Source organism: Lithobates pipiens, unplaced genomic scaffold, assembly GCF_037356315.1.
Source record: "Lithobates pipiens isolate NorthernLeopardFrog02 unplaced genomic scaffold, aLitPip1_a1.2 Scaffold_28, whole genome shotgun sequence".
Taxonomy (NCBI): domain Eukaryota; kingdom Metazoa; phylum Chordata; class Amphibia; order Anura; family Ranidae; genus Lithobates; species Lithobates pipiens.
The window spans coordinates 149,174,884-149,189,535 of NW_027507789.1; the positions used below are offsets into that span (position 1 = coordinate 149,174,884).

At 44.9% G+C, this 14,652-nt stretch overlaps 1 protein-coding gene across 1 annotated transcript in view; it reads left to right on the forward strand.

Moving 5' to 3' along the window:
* LOC143935659 (proton channel OTOP2-like) overlaps window positions 1–14,652 on the forward strand; it is a 141,039-nt gene that overhangs the window by 79,532 nt on the left and 46,855 nt on the right. Inside the window, exon 3 of the mRNA XM_077459690.1 lies at window positions 4,524–4,582. Within this exon, the coding sequence (XP_077315816.1) occupies window positions 4,524–4,582 (59 nt within the window). The remainder of the gene's footprint in view (window positions 1–4,523; window positions 4,583–14,652) is intronic.

The window sequence follows — 14,652 nt, forward strand, 5'->3', positions numbered from 1 at the left end:
GTGCCCTTTTATTTTTACCAAAAACTTAAAATTGACCTTAAGAAAAAAAGTACAAAATTTGATTCCTATGAGGTTCAGGTTTGTGGATTTTTTTAAAGCGTTTAGACAACATTCAGCAAACCACGCTTTACCCAGTTCACTTGCCACCAACTGCCTTTCTTTTTTGAATATAGTAGGGCAGGGAATCGACAATCTATGGCCCACAGGCCGCACCTGGCCTGCCGTTACTAAATGTCTGGCTCATCAGTGCACGTGATGAATTCACATGCACCCGCCACGGACATCTTAAGTAAGAGCAGAGCGGAGCGAGAAGCTGAATGAGAACACAGGAGAGAAGCACAGCAGTGCTGTTAAGACAGTGGGAGTTTCTTGAGTTAACTTTCCAGGTGATTGGTTGCTAGGTGGTCCTAGCAACCAATCACCAGCTTCTTAAAATTAAAACTTACCTCCGGAAGCTCCTGCTGTCTTATCAGCGCTATTTTGTGTGTTTCCTGTGTTCTCATTCAGCTTCCTGCTCTGCTCTGTCTCCTTCTCTGCATGAGGCAAGGTAGGAAAGGGCAGAGCTGTGGGGAGAGGTTGTGTAATATGCAGGGTGTGTGTAGGGGGCTGTGTAATATGCAGGGGGGCTGTGTAATATGCAGGGGGATATGTAATATGCAGAGGTGGCTGTGTACAGGGGTCCAGAGATATGGGGGCTGTGTAATGTAAATGGGTCCAGAGGTGCAGGGCTGTCTAATGTAAATGGGTGCAGAGGTGCAGGGTCTGTGTAATGTAAAAGGGAACCAGAGATGCAGGAGTGCATAATCTAAAAGGGTCCAGAGGTGCAGGACTGTGTAATGTACAGTGGTCCAGATGAGCAGTGGCTGTGTAATGTAAAGGAGTCCAGAGGTGCAGGGGGCTGTGCAATGTAAAAGGGAACCAGAGGTGCGGGGCTGTGTGTAATGTAAAGGGGTCCAGAGGTGCAGGGGGCTGTTATTATTAGTATGTTAAGATTATTATTATCTTCATTTATTAGCAGGTGAACGTGGCCTTCCATGCATTCACATACACTGAATCCCGTCCTTAAGTGGAAAAAGGTTGCTGACCCCTGTAGTAAGGAATGGTCAGAATCCATGTGTACATTTTTTGATGTCTGTGTTTAATTTTCCTTCACTTGATGGCACAACAGGACATGTGTGGAATTCTCACATAAAAATTCTTGATGCCTTGTGATGAATCTAACCATTATTAGATATTAATTTCTGACAACGTGCACTTAAAAAAAAAAAAGTTCACTTATCCTTTTCACCCCTTCCTGACCTAAACTACCACCCTCCTCAGATACATACCTGCATCCCATGGCTGAGGTAGTTTTGCACTGCACATAAACAGTAGATTATTATGCACACTGAATGTTTTTACAACTGCTCCTAGGGGTGTCTGCCTCTATACTTCCCTGCATGTTAGCCTATGTGTGCATGCACACACACAGGCTTTTATCAGTGTTTAGTGGCAAGGGCTTTTAGAGGCAGGAATAAAAAACACTGCAAGTGCGTCCAGGACAGGGGTGAATCCAGAGGGAGAAATTAGTGATGGGACGGTGGGTGAGTGAGTGGGCGGGCCAGCCCAGTCAGTAAGTGAGTGAGCGGGTGGGTGAGTGAGGAGGCAGGTGGATCGGCGGTTGAGTGAGTGGGCGGGCGGCTTGGTGGGTGTGTGGGTGGGTGACTCTGTGGTTACGTGAGCGGGTGAGCCGGCGAACGGGACAGTAGGCAGGTGAGCTTAATAGAGGAAAACTACCATATAGAGACTTTGTCTCCTGAACATGTTGTCAACATCCCTAAATTTTATATATGGAGAAAAGGGTACCCCCAATACTATGGGACTTTGAGGGCAAACTCTAATTGACACTTGTTTTGATAAAAATTTTCAAATAAAGATTATTAAAGTGTTCAAAGAGAAAGGTATTGGTGCAGAACATCACTGTAGAAATACAAAAACATATTAACATTTATGATACAGTGCCTTGCGAAAGTATTCGGCCCCCTTGAACTTTTCAACCTTTTGCCACATTTCAGGCTTCAAACATAAAGATATAAAATTTTAATTTTTTGTGAAGAATCACCAACAAGTGGGACACAATTGTGAAGTGGAACGAAATCTATTGGATTTTTGAAACTTTTTTAACTAATAAAAAATGAAAAGTGGGGAGTGCAAAATTATTCGGCCCCCTTTCGTTAATACTTTGTAGAGCCACCTTTTGCTGCGATTACAGCTGCAAGTCGCTTGGGGTATGTCTCTATCAGTTTTGCACATCGAGAGACTGAAATTCTTGCCCATTCTTCCTTGCAAAACAGCTCGAGCTCAGTGAGGTTGGATGGAGAGCGTTTGTGAACAGCAGTTTTCAGCTCTTTCCACAGATTCTCGATTGGATTCAGGTCTGGACTTTGATTTGGCCATTCTAACACCTGGATACGTTTATTTGTGAACCATTCCTTTGTAGATTTTGCTGTATGTTTGGGATCATTGTCTTGTTGGAAGATAAATCTCTGTTCCAGTTTCAGGTCTTTTGCAGACTCAAACAGGTTTTCATCCAGAATGGTCCTGTATTTGGCTGCATCCATCTTTCCCTCCATTTTAACCATCTTCCCTGTCCCTGCTGAAGAAAAGCAGGCCCAAACCATGATGCTGCCACCACCATGTTTGACAGTGGGGATGGTGTGTTGAGGGTGATGAGCTGTGTTGCTTTTACGCCAAACATATCGTTTTGCATTGTGGGCAAAAAGTTTGATTTTGGTTTCATCTGACCAGAGCACCTACTTCCGCATGTTTGGTGTGTCTCCCAGGTGGCTTGTTGCAAACTTTAGACGAGACTTTTTATGGATATCTTTGAGAAATGGCTTTCTTCTTGCCACTCTTCCATAAAGGCCAGATTTGTGCAGTGTACGACTGATTGTTGTCCTATGGACAGACTCTCCCACCTCAGCTGTAGTTCTCTGCAGTTCATCCAGAGTGATCATGGGCCTCTTGGCTGCATCAGTCTTCTCCTTGTCTGAGCTGAAAGTTTAGAGGGACGGCCAGGTCTTGGTAGATTTGCAGTGGTCTGATACTCCTTCCATTTCAAAATGATCGCTTGCACAGTGCTCCTTGGGATGTTTAAAGCTTGGGAAATCTTTTTGTATCCAAATCTGGCTTTAAACTTCTTCACAACAGTATTACGGACCTGCCTGGTGTGTTCCTTGGTCTTCATGATGCTCTCTGTGCTTTCAACAGAACCCTAAGACTATCACAGAGCAGGTGCATTTATACAGAGACTTGATTACACACACGTGGATTCTATTTATCACCATCAGTCATTTAGGACAACATTGGATCATTCAGAGATCCTCGCTGAACTTCTGGAGTGAGCTTGCTGCACTGAAAGTAAAGGTGATGAATAATTTTGCACGCACCACTTTTCAGTTTTTTATTTGCTAAAAAAGTTTAAAATATCCAATAGATTTCGTTCCACTTCACAATTGTGTCCCACTTGTTGGTGATTCTTCACAAAAAATAAAAATGTTATATCTTTATGTTTGAAGCCTGAAATGTGGCAAAAGGTTGAAAAGTTCAAGGGGGCCGAATACTTTGGCAAGGCACTGTATATCAGGCTCATAAAGAGCTTAATAGAAGGCATGAAATTATTCCTCATGAGGCCCAACACGTTTTGGGAATGTGGTAACATATCTCTTCTTCAGGGATACAGAGGGAGTCATGAGATTGAAGCACAGTGTGCTTCAATCTCATGAAGAGGGCTGATGAAACTGCAAACAATCGTTTCATCTCCAGATGAGCGGCAGCTGCCTCTGCCAGGTGCACTTTTGATGATTATATAGAGGAATGGCCACACATGCGCCACGCAGCGTGCCCTGTAATGAACGTGTAGTGTTGATGTCATCGCCTATGCGATGACGTAGGGGCAGGGCGTAGCAGTATGTGGAGAAGAAGGGAAGGTGAACAAGTGGGCTAGCCAATCAGCGGGCTGGCAGGTGGGGGGGTAGAGAGATATCATCTCTCAGCGCCCGCCCCTGCATCACTGCAATTCTGCCCTCACAGTGCAGCTGCGGGCAGCAGAGATTACATCATCTCTCTGCTGCCTGACTTTACTCTGGGACAAAGCAAGTGACAATCCGCTCCTGCAAAAATGCTGCTGTCTTCTACTAGAGTTGAATAAACATCCTGTTTGCATGAGGCTTTATAAATCACCCTAGGTCATCCTGAGCATTTCCAACCACAGGAGACAGTCCCATAGAAGCCTATGGGAAACCACTGTGCAAGTGCAGACAGCACAAGGAACATTTTCCACAATGGGTATAAATACTGCTGTGATTGCAGAATATAGGTATGGTAAGTATGGGGAGAGCACGGTTAAGGTCAGGTGGGAGAAGAAAAAATGGATTTGTGCACCTTGAAAGTACACTTGTTCATGGAAATGATTTCATTTATTTTACATTGTAAACTTTTGAGATAAATGTTGCAGCATTAAGCAAGTTGTGCTTTTCTTGCAGACATGTTTTCTTTGGATCTCCTGCAAACATTGTGTGCAGATCTATTTAAATGCCACCAGGTAAGTAGGGATCAGAAAATGTGTCTAGGTCAGGATATATATGTGCACCAAAGCACCCCCCTATTTCCAACGAAAGGCAGAGGTTCTGCATGCCGAAAAAGTCATTTTTGTTCAAACAGTATTTTGTATTTACAGATTTATTTTTTACATTTATATAGAACGTTTTTGTTTTGTAAGGCTGTCCCTGCCCTGTTAAAGCAAACATGTCTAGGGACCGCAGTGCAACGCGGGTGTGTAAAGTAGGTACTCCTGCGCTAAAAGGAATAAGTAAAATATACTGAAAGGGAATAGATATAATATACTGAGTTACTGTATGAATTAATTTTTTATATATTTTGCACAATTTTGAAATCACATACCACTTATTCACTTATATTTTTATGCAATTTTGCACATGTTGGATATACGTTTTATATTTATTTATTTTTAAGATTTTGCACAATAGGAATTTTAAGATGAACATCTATGTCCCTTTCTAACGTATTTATTTATGAATTTATGATATTATTTTAGTATATTATATCTACACATTTGCACTTTATTTTGCTAAATTTACAGATGAATGCTCTCTAGTTATAATCACTAGTTGATAATTCCAAATATAGAAAAAAATATATAATCTTGTACAAGGAGCGCAACACCACCCCTTACTTTTTGAGTGCAACTTGGGTACTACCAAAAAAAACCCTTAGGCCTAAACACTATCCTTCCTCTATGCAAAAACAAAAAAGCAAGATACGGGCAGCCTAGCAGAGGGGATGACAGCCACAAGAAGTAATCTTGGCATTATCTGCCCATAGTTCTTTGGTGTAAAACTGCTTTCCAATAAGGCCTTAATTACATCTCAAGGTCTTTCTTACAATGTGGGGGGTATTTAGAGCAAAGATGGAAAAAGGTGGACACTGGCAGTTGAAAGTCTCACTCAAGGAGCCCAATGAAAGAGAACAGGAAATAATAAATAACATGTATTAACACTGTATATTATTAAATAATATTGCACAGTGGAGCAATAAAAATCAAAATGTTGATGATTTCATAGCAGCCGCTCAGGAAGACAATGAAGAGACTGAAAGGTTTCAGAAATACCTGTGTAGGTAACAACTGACTAGGAATAGAACCAGATTATTCCAGAAACAAATGACCCTTATGACCCGTACACACGATCCGAAAATCAGACGACAGATTGTCTGACTTTTTTCGCTTAACCACTTCCGGACCGCCGTACGCGATATACGTCCTAACTTTGAAGAGGAATATTGTTGTTATGGCAGCAGCTAGTTGCCATATTCCTGGTATCCTCTTCTTCGGCAGACAGTCCAGTTTCCGATAATAGTGGTGTCTGCGGCAGATTCGCCTCAAAATCACATTTATCAGCAGCAGGAGAGGAACCCCCCTTCCCGCCACTCTCCTGTGCCCTCCGCTGCTGCCGATGGCTCCGGCAATCGGATATTGTATGATATGATATTGTGTGACATGGAGACAAGTGAAGGGAAGATGGCCCCCACCTGTCTCCATATCATTGCAGGGCGGAAGCGACGTCTGCCCTGCATAGCTCTTAAAGGGCCTTTTTTCTTTTTTTTTTTAAATGACACATTTGTTTTTTTTGTTTTTTTATTGCATTTTAGATCTGAGGTCTTTTTGACCCCAGATCTCATATTTAAGAGGTCCTGTCATGCTGTTTTTCTATTACAAGGGGTGTTTACATTCCTTGTAACAGGAATAAAAGTGACACAATTTTTTCTAAAGAACAGTATAAAAATAAAAATTAAAAGTTAAAATAAATAAGAAAAAATTAATTATTTAAACACGCCTCGTCCTGCCAAGCTCGCGTGCAGAAGCAGACAGTGTTCAAACCACACATGTGAGGTATTGCCGCGATCAGTAGAGTGAGAGCAATAATTCTAGCTCTAGATCCCCTCTGTAACCCAAAATACCTGTAGAATTTTTTAAATGTCGCCTATGGAGATTTTTAAGGGTAAAAGTTTGTTGCCATTCCACGAGCAGGCGCAATTTTGAAGCGTGACATGTTGGGTATCAATTTATTAGGCGTAACATTATCTTTCACAATATAAAAAAAAATTGGGCTAACTTTACTGCTATCTTATTTTTTTATTCAAAAAGTGTATCTTTTCCAAAACAAAGTACGCCTTTAAGGCCGCTGCACAAATGCAGTGTGACAGAAAGTATTACAACAACGTCATTTTATTCTCTAGGGTATTAGAAAAAAATGTATAATATTTGGGGGTTCTAAGTAATTTTCTAGCAAAAAAAACAGTTTGTAACTTGTAAACGACAAATCTCAAAAAAAAAAAAATGGCTCATGTGTTGTAATGTATTTGTATTGTATTTTCAGATGACAACTGTACTGACTAAACTAAAATTGTATGATCTGGTATCGTTCAAGCTTGTCCGATCGAATAATATCAGATGAATTGTCGTGATCAGCTCTGGAAAGTTCTGTACTAATGACCCAATTATTGCACGATCGCGCCAAAAGCTGTATTTTTCGTCCGATTTTTGGATCGTGTGTACAGGCTATTAGAGACACTAAAGCCTCGTACGCACGCTTAGATTTTCGGGCGACCAAACACCCATTTTTTTGTGGCATGCTAGTCTCATGTCAAAAGTAAAGAGGCTAGTCACAATGTGAACATATTCATTTGACAGAATACAATGTCATAAGTGATGTAATGTGTTGTATAGTTTTGTATGTATTCTTTCGTTTCTGAGCGTACGCAGTCTTGCTCTTACGATTTTTTTGTACGAAAACCGTCTTATTGAAACGAAAATCGGACATTGAGTTCACATCCGCCAAAAATGTTATAGTCTGCACATCCAGCTTTTGTCTGACGAAAAAGTGAAATCGGCTGTCAAAAGCACCATACTAACGATCCATAAACCGGCAAACAGCTCGTCGTACAAATTTTTCCATCCAGTTTTCGTATCGTATGTATGGGCCTATAGTTTATATTTTGACCCTAGATAATCTTTAAGTTACATTGACTATTTTCATTTACCTATTAGAAATACATAAAGAGTTGAAATATTAGCAAACAAACAATACAACAGAAGATACAGCAGTGTAAAATTTGCCAGAAACAGAATAGTTTTAATCAGGGATAATATGCCTATCCAGGATATTCCTAACTTTCATTTTATCTATGGGGACAGAGGGGTGCAGTAAATGTGTGTGATGTCATGGGAGGACATTTATATGCAAGCTGTTCACTATTTATTTTTTAAGGATGAATAAAATAGGCTGTTGGGTGAAATGTCAGCAACAACTGCCTGATGCGCTCTAATCACCCAAAGTATAAAATTATACTCTTGAAAAATAATTATACAAATAATGTAGCTCAAGGGTTGATAATTGAAGATCTATCAATCAGTTATTGTCAATGGATAAAAAGGATCTTTGGGTGTACACATATGTGCACACAGAGAAGGAACACAGTTAATATGTACACAGCATTGCAAAGATCTCAATCATAGTTTGCTAAAGTAGATGTAAGCCAAACAATAAAATACCATATAAGCGTTAACAACTGGTGATGTTGATACAAAGGCCTTTGTTTGGGTACTTTGTGTGATGGAGTGACAGTGTCAAAGCCTCTGTCTCCCATACTCTCCTGTTTGCAAATCGCCTTGTCAAATGCCTTCTCAAAGGAAAAATAAGCTTCTGTGCTGATGCACATTGCCCTGGAATAATGCTACCATTAGTAATGGACGAACTTCCGACGGGACGTTTTGCGAACGCGGACCGCGAACGCGGCCGATAGTTCGCGAACCGGAACGTTCGCGGCGGGCCCCATTGACTTCAATGGGAGGCAAACTTCGCAAACCTACAGGTCAAATTTGCAGCCACAAAATAATAGCTGTGCAAACATAGTCCCACCACATGGCCAATGACATAACACATGTATGAGGTGAATCTGGGATCGACAACTACAAGCATTCTTTTTTTTATATGGGAAATTGTTGTGACAATTCAGGACTGTGGAGCGCATGAAGGCAATGGAGGAGAGGGAAGGTCAGGGACCAGCAGCGTGACATACAGCAATGACACCTGCACCGTGATAGAGTCATCTGACAGCAGCACCGTGATAGAGAGCACTAACATCAGCAGCGTGACATACAGAAATGACACCTGCACCGTGATAGAGTGATCTGACAACAGCACCGTGATAGAGAGCACTGACATCAGCAGCGTGACATAAAGCACTCACACCAGCACCGTGATATACAGCACTGACAGCAGCACTGTGATAGAGAGCACTGACATCAGCAGCGTGACATAAAGCACTCACACCAGCACCGTGGTATACAGCACTGACAGAAGCACCATGATAGAGAGCACTGACATCAGCAGCGTGACATAAAGCACTCACACCAGCACCGTGATATACAGCACTGACAGCAGCACCCTGACAGAGAGCACTGACATCAGCACCGTGATATACAGCACTGACACCTGCACCGTAAGCAGCCCCAGGAGGAAGTCAGCATAGCACAGGGATGGTGGGAGCCCCTCATAATGAGCATAGCACAGGGATAGTGGGAGCCCCTCATAATAAGCAGCCCCAGGAGGATGTCAGCATAGCACAGGGATGGTGGGAGCCCCTCATAATAAGCAGCCCCAGGAGGATATCAGCATAGCACAGGGATGGTGGAGCCCCTCATAATAAGCAGCCCCAGGAGGATGTCAGCATAGCACAGGTATGGTGGGAGCCCCTCATAATAAGCAGCCCCAGGAGTAAGTCAGCACAGCACAGGGATGGTGGGAGCCCCTCATAATGAGCATAGCACAGGGATGGTGGGAGCACCTCAAAATATGCACAGCAGAGGTACAGCCCCAGGAGGATGTCAGCACAGCACAGGGATGGTGGGAGCCCCTCATAAGCAGCCCTAGTAGAAATATGACACCGCTCAACCTCTTCAAAGAGGAGGGTACGGGCATATAGTACGGTGTGCTTTTTTTGGACAAGGAAGTGAGCCAAATGAAGAAAGAAGGTCTCTGTGCTCGATTAAAAAAATTGTTTATAGACATATACATGGTCTACTGGTCACATGTGTTGAATTCCTCCGAGATCCATGCCTCATTCATTTTTAGAAATGTGAGGTAGTTAACACTGTCGTGAGCTAGGCGAGTACGCTTATCGGTCACGATCCCCCCCCTGCTGCACTGAACGTCCTTTCAGACAGAACACTGGATGAGGGGCAAGCCAACAGTTCGATTGCAAATTGGGCAAGCTCTGGCCAGAGGTCAAGCCTGCCCACCCAGTAGTCCAGGGGTTCATCACTCCTCAGAGCGTCCACATCGGCCGTTAACCCGATGTAGTCGGACACCTGACGGTCTAGATGCTGGATCCGGATGACACCTGTCAATGGGTCGGCTGAAAGAATGACCTCCTATCCGAAGTCACCAACACATCTTCAAACCGGCCTCTTCTTGCAGGCGCTGTTGGATTGGTACCCGCAACTCCTTCTCTGGGGGTGGGAATTGCTCCTCTGCCAGTGCACGCAAAAGCAGAATGCAGCATTTCTCGAAGCAAGGCCTGGAAGTGCTACATTCTGACAGCCCTCTGTGACGGCGGTAACATTTCCGCCATTTTGTGTTTGTACCGGCGGTCTAAGTACGTTGCCACCCAGTACTAGTCCTTGACCCTTATGCTTTTTATACGGGGGACCCTATTAAAACACTGGAGCATGAAGGCCCCCATTTGCACTAATGTGGAAGCGGTGTGGTGGCCTGGCTCCTGCTCATCATCCAGGATAATGTCGTCCTCTTCATTCTCCTCTCTCCATCCATGCACAACAGGGATCCCAGAAAGGTTTAAAGCATGGTCTTCTTGCTCCTCCTCATCCGCCCCCGGGCACCATCCTCCTCTGACTCCTCTTCAGACTCCTGTTGTTCACTTGTCTCAGATAGAGTAGCCCCCCCTGGGAATTCATCCAGCATTGCGACTTCCTCATCTTCCCGCTCCTGCTCCTCCACAGCTTGATCAATGACACGACGCAATGCACGCTCCATAAAGAAGGCATAAGGTACCATGTCACTGATGGCGCCATGGCTGCGACTGACCAGTTAGGTGATCTCCTCAAATGGGCGCAGAAGTCTGCATGCGTCGCGCATGAGCAGCCACTGGCGCGGTGAAAAAAACCCAGCTCCCCAGAACCGGTTCTGCCGCAGAGTTCATACAGGTAGACGTTAACTGCACGTTTCTGCTGGAGCAGCCTTTCAAGCATATAGAAGGTTGAGTTCCATCGCGTCGGGCAATTGCAAATAAGACGTCTGACCGGTAGATTGTGTCGCCGCTGAATGTCAGCAAGGCGAGCCATGGCCGTGTAAGATCTTCTGAAATGGGTCGAGATTTTCCTTGCCTGTCCTGGACCCCAGGGTATTTGACAAGGAATCGCTGCACGACCAAGTTTAAGACGTGTGCCATGCATGGCACGTGCGTGATTTTTCCCTGTTTCAATGCGCTAAGCAGATTGGCACCGTTGTCACACACCACTTTACCAACTGTCAAACTGAGCGGTGTTAGCCACTGATCTGCCTGTGAACGCAAAGCTGAAAGGAGTGCCGGGCCAGTGTGGCTCTTGGCTTCCAGGCACAACAGACACAGCACGGCATGGCAACGTCTCACCTGGCATGTCGAATAGGTTCTGGGGAGCTTGGGCGGCGCAGCGGAAGAGACGCTAGCAGCGGAAAAGGAGGAGTCAGCTGAGGAGGATGGAGTAGGAGGAGGAGGAGAAGAAGAGTCAGGCCTGCATGCAATCCGTGGCGGTAAAACCAAATCTACACGGGTGCCACGGGTTACATGCTTGTCGGCCGTCTGAAGGTTCACCCAGTGGGCAGTAAAAGTGATATACCTTTCTTGCCCGTGTTTGCTAGACCACGTGTCTGTGGTCAGATGTATCTTGGCACCGACACTGTGTGCCAGAGATGCATTCACTTGCCGCTGAACATGGCCATATAGCTCTGGGATGCCCTTCTGTGAGAAATACTTCCTTCCTGGGACCTTCCATTGTGGTGTTCCAATGGCCACAAATTTGCGAAAGGCCTCAGAGTCCACCAGTTTATATGGCAGTAGTTGGCGGGCTATGAGTTCTGACAAGCCAGCTGTCAACCGTTGTCAAGAGGGTTATCCGGCGTCATCATTTTTTTACGCTCGATCATTAGGCCCACGGAAGCCTGCCTTTTTGCAGAAAAACGTAAGCTTGGCGTGATGGAAGGTGGAGTGGAGGACAATTGTGAGGAGAGTGGAGAAGGAGAAGTAGAAGACGAGGCTGGATGGTGAGAGCCTGGAGTGTGGCTTTGTGTGTTCCGTTGCTCCCACTCGGCTCGGTGATGGCTGCTCATGTGCCTTCTTAAGGCGGTCGTCCCTAGGTGAGTGTTGGGCTTACCGCGACTAATGCGTTGACTGCAAAGATTGCAGATGGCAACGCTATTGTCAGCAGCGGACACGTTAAAAAAAGCCCACACTGCAGAGCCATGTGCCGGTGTCCTGGGAGCGCCAGATGTGACCGTACATGGTTGATGACTCGCTCCTGATACATTTGCAGTCTGCTTTGTCCCTCCTGTGCAATGTAAGTTATTCCTGCTTCTCCTCCCTATGTGCTGGTCCATATCTCCCTCTGAACTCCCCTCCTCTTCCTCTCTTGTGGGCACCCACGTGACATCACTAGACACGTCATCATCAACGTCACCTTCCCCACCGCTAAAAGGTAAAGATCTCGGAGTAGGCAGCAACACCGGGGACCAACCTCCTCCTTGGGCTGATCTGGGTACTGTCGTCAGACTGCTGAGTAGCGGTTGTTGCTGCCTCCTCTTCCTGATCCAATACCAAGAGTGGCTGCGCATCAGAAATGTCTTGATATGGATCGAAAAATAATTCCTGTGACTCAAGAGGAAGGTATGTGGTGGTGGTGGTGGTGGTGTTGTTGGTGGTAGTGTTTTTGGGGGTGCACATAGCAGAGAGTGAAGAAGAGGGTGCAGATCGAGAGGATGAGGAGGGTGCAAAAGAGTAAGGCCGCGTACACACGGGCGGACTATCCGTCCAACTAAGTCCGTCAGACAATCCGACAGACAGTCCGTCCTACTTTTGAATGAACGGACTTGACCACACACGACGAACAGACAGTCCGCTGAAAGCTTGCGCGATGACGTGTACGGCACGTACGACAGGACTAGAAATTCGACGTCCAATACACTGCAATGTAAATCCTTTCTGAGCATGCGCCATACTTAGTCCGTCAAACTAGCCTACTCACGAGCGGACTGTCCGCTGAAACCAAGTTTGAACGGACAATATTACGGAAATTCCGAAAGACTTAGTCCGCCAGACTGTCCGCTGAAAAAGTCCGCTGAAGCCCACACACGAGCGGATTGTCCGCTGAAACACGTTTCAGCGGACCAAGTCCGTCAGACAGTCCGCCCGTGTGTACGCGGCCTAAGGCTGAGCGAGCCACTCAACCAAGTCGGGTGCATCCTTTAAAGTAATTGAACGCACCTTCTGCAACTTCCCACTTTGGCTCAAGCCTGTTGCTCCTGCCCTACCCCTACCACCCCTGCGGAAGGGCCTGCCTCTTCCTCTGCCTGTCATTTTTTAAATGACCCTGTGACAAAACTCTCAGTCCCTATACCGATGAAGGACTGCTGCAGTATAGGGCAGCGGTCAGCAGTAGTGCACCTCAACCCTATGTATTGTGGACCGATACCAGTCCTTATAGAATGGCAGACTGTACCTCACTCAACCCTATGTACTGTAGCACCCTAGACCTTACCAGTCCTTATAAGGACTTTTGTGGACCAAGTAGGTTGTGTGTGAGTGATTAGCAGACTGTACGTCAGTCTCTATACCGATGAAGGACTGCTGCAGTATAGGGCAGCGGTCAGCAGTAGTGCACCTCAACCCTATGTACTGTGGACCTATACCAGTCCTTATAGAATGGCAGACTGTACCTCACTCAACCCTATGTACTGTAGCACCCTAGACAGACCAAGTTACCAGTCCTTATAAGGAGCAATGTGGAACAAGTGGGTTGTGAATGATTAGCAGACTGCAGCAGAAGGGCAGCAGTCAAGTATAATATTCTTTCTATATTTAGAAGAAAGAATATTATACGTGTACAAGCCTATTACCATACCACTGATACCAGTCCTGAAAAGAACCTTTGTGGAACTAATAGTAACAGCTACTGATTAAACTGACCCTCACTGCCTCACACACTGCTTCCTGCCTGTCCCTATATAAACTGACAAAACAGAGGCTACTGGAACAATAATTGAAATAGCACTTTTGTGGACCTGATAGTAACAGCTAATGACTAAACTGGCTGTCCCTGCAGCACACACCGTCCTGACAAAAGACACTCAGGCTGCTGCAACAATCACTAGCACAGCACTGCCTATCCTGAACTACACCTAACACCTATACCAGTCCTGAAAAGTACTTTTGTGTACCAAATAGCTAGCGATTTGGGTCACTGTAAACTCTCCCTGCTCCACACAGCAACCTCTCCCTATAGTGACAGAAGAAAGAATGTAAAATGGCTGCCGGATCGGGTGTATTTATAAGTTAGGGGGAATGTCCAAGTGTCCATGTGCTGTAATGTCTCAATTGGCTGTCCTGTACCCCATGATGGATGTGTCATCATAGGTCAAAGTTATTTTACACAGTAAACACGGAAGTCCGCCGGGTGAACGGCGCCAATAGTCCGCCGAACGGGCGGACCGCAAACAGCCGAAATTCGCCGCGAAACGACCGCCGGGCGAACCGTTCGGCCATCACTAGCTACCATACATAAATCATGTCAACTTTAATCTTTGTCTACTATTTATTGTAAAGCATTTCATAAAACGAAACCACGTCATTCAAGGAAAATTAATTAATTAATTGTACTCTATACTAATTAAACAGGGATTTATTTAGTCTGTACATACTTAATTTCTTATTCCACAGTATACTTAATTCTGCTTATGATGGCATAGAGATTTAGTCACATGAAAAGGCTTTAAATAATTAAATTATCAAACACTAGATCTAGCATTCCAATGTCAAACGTAA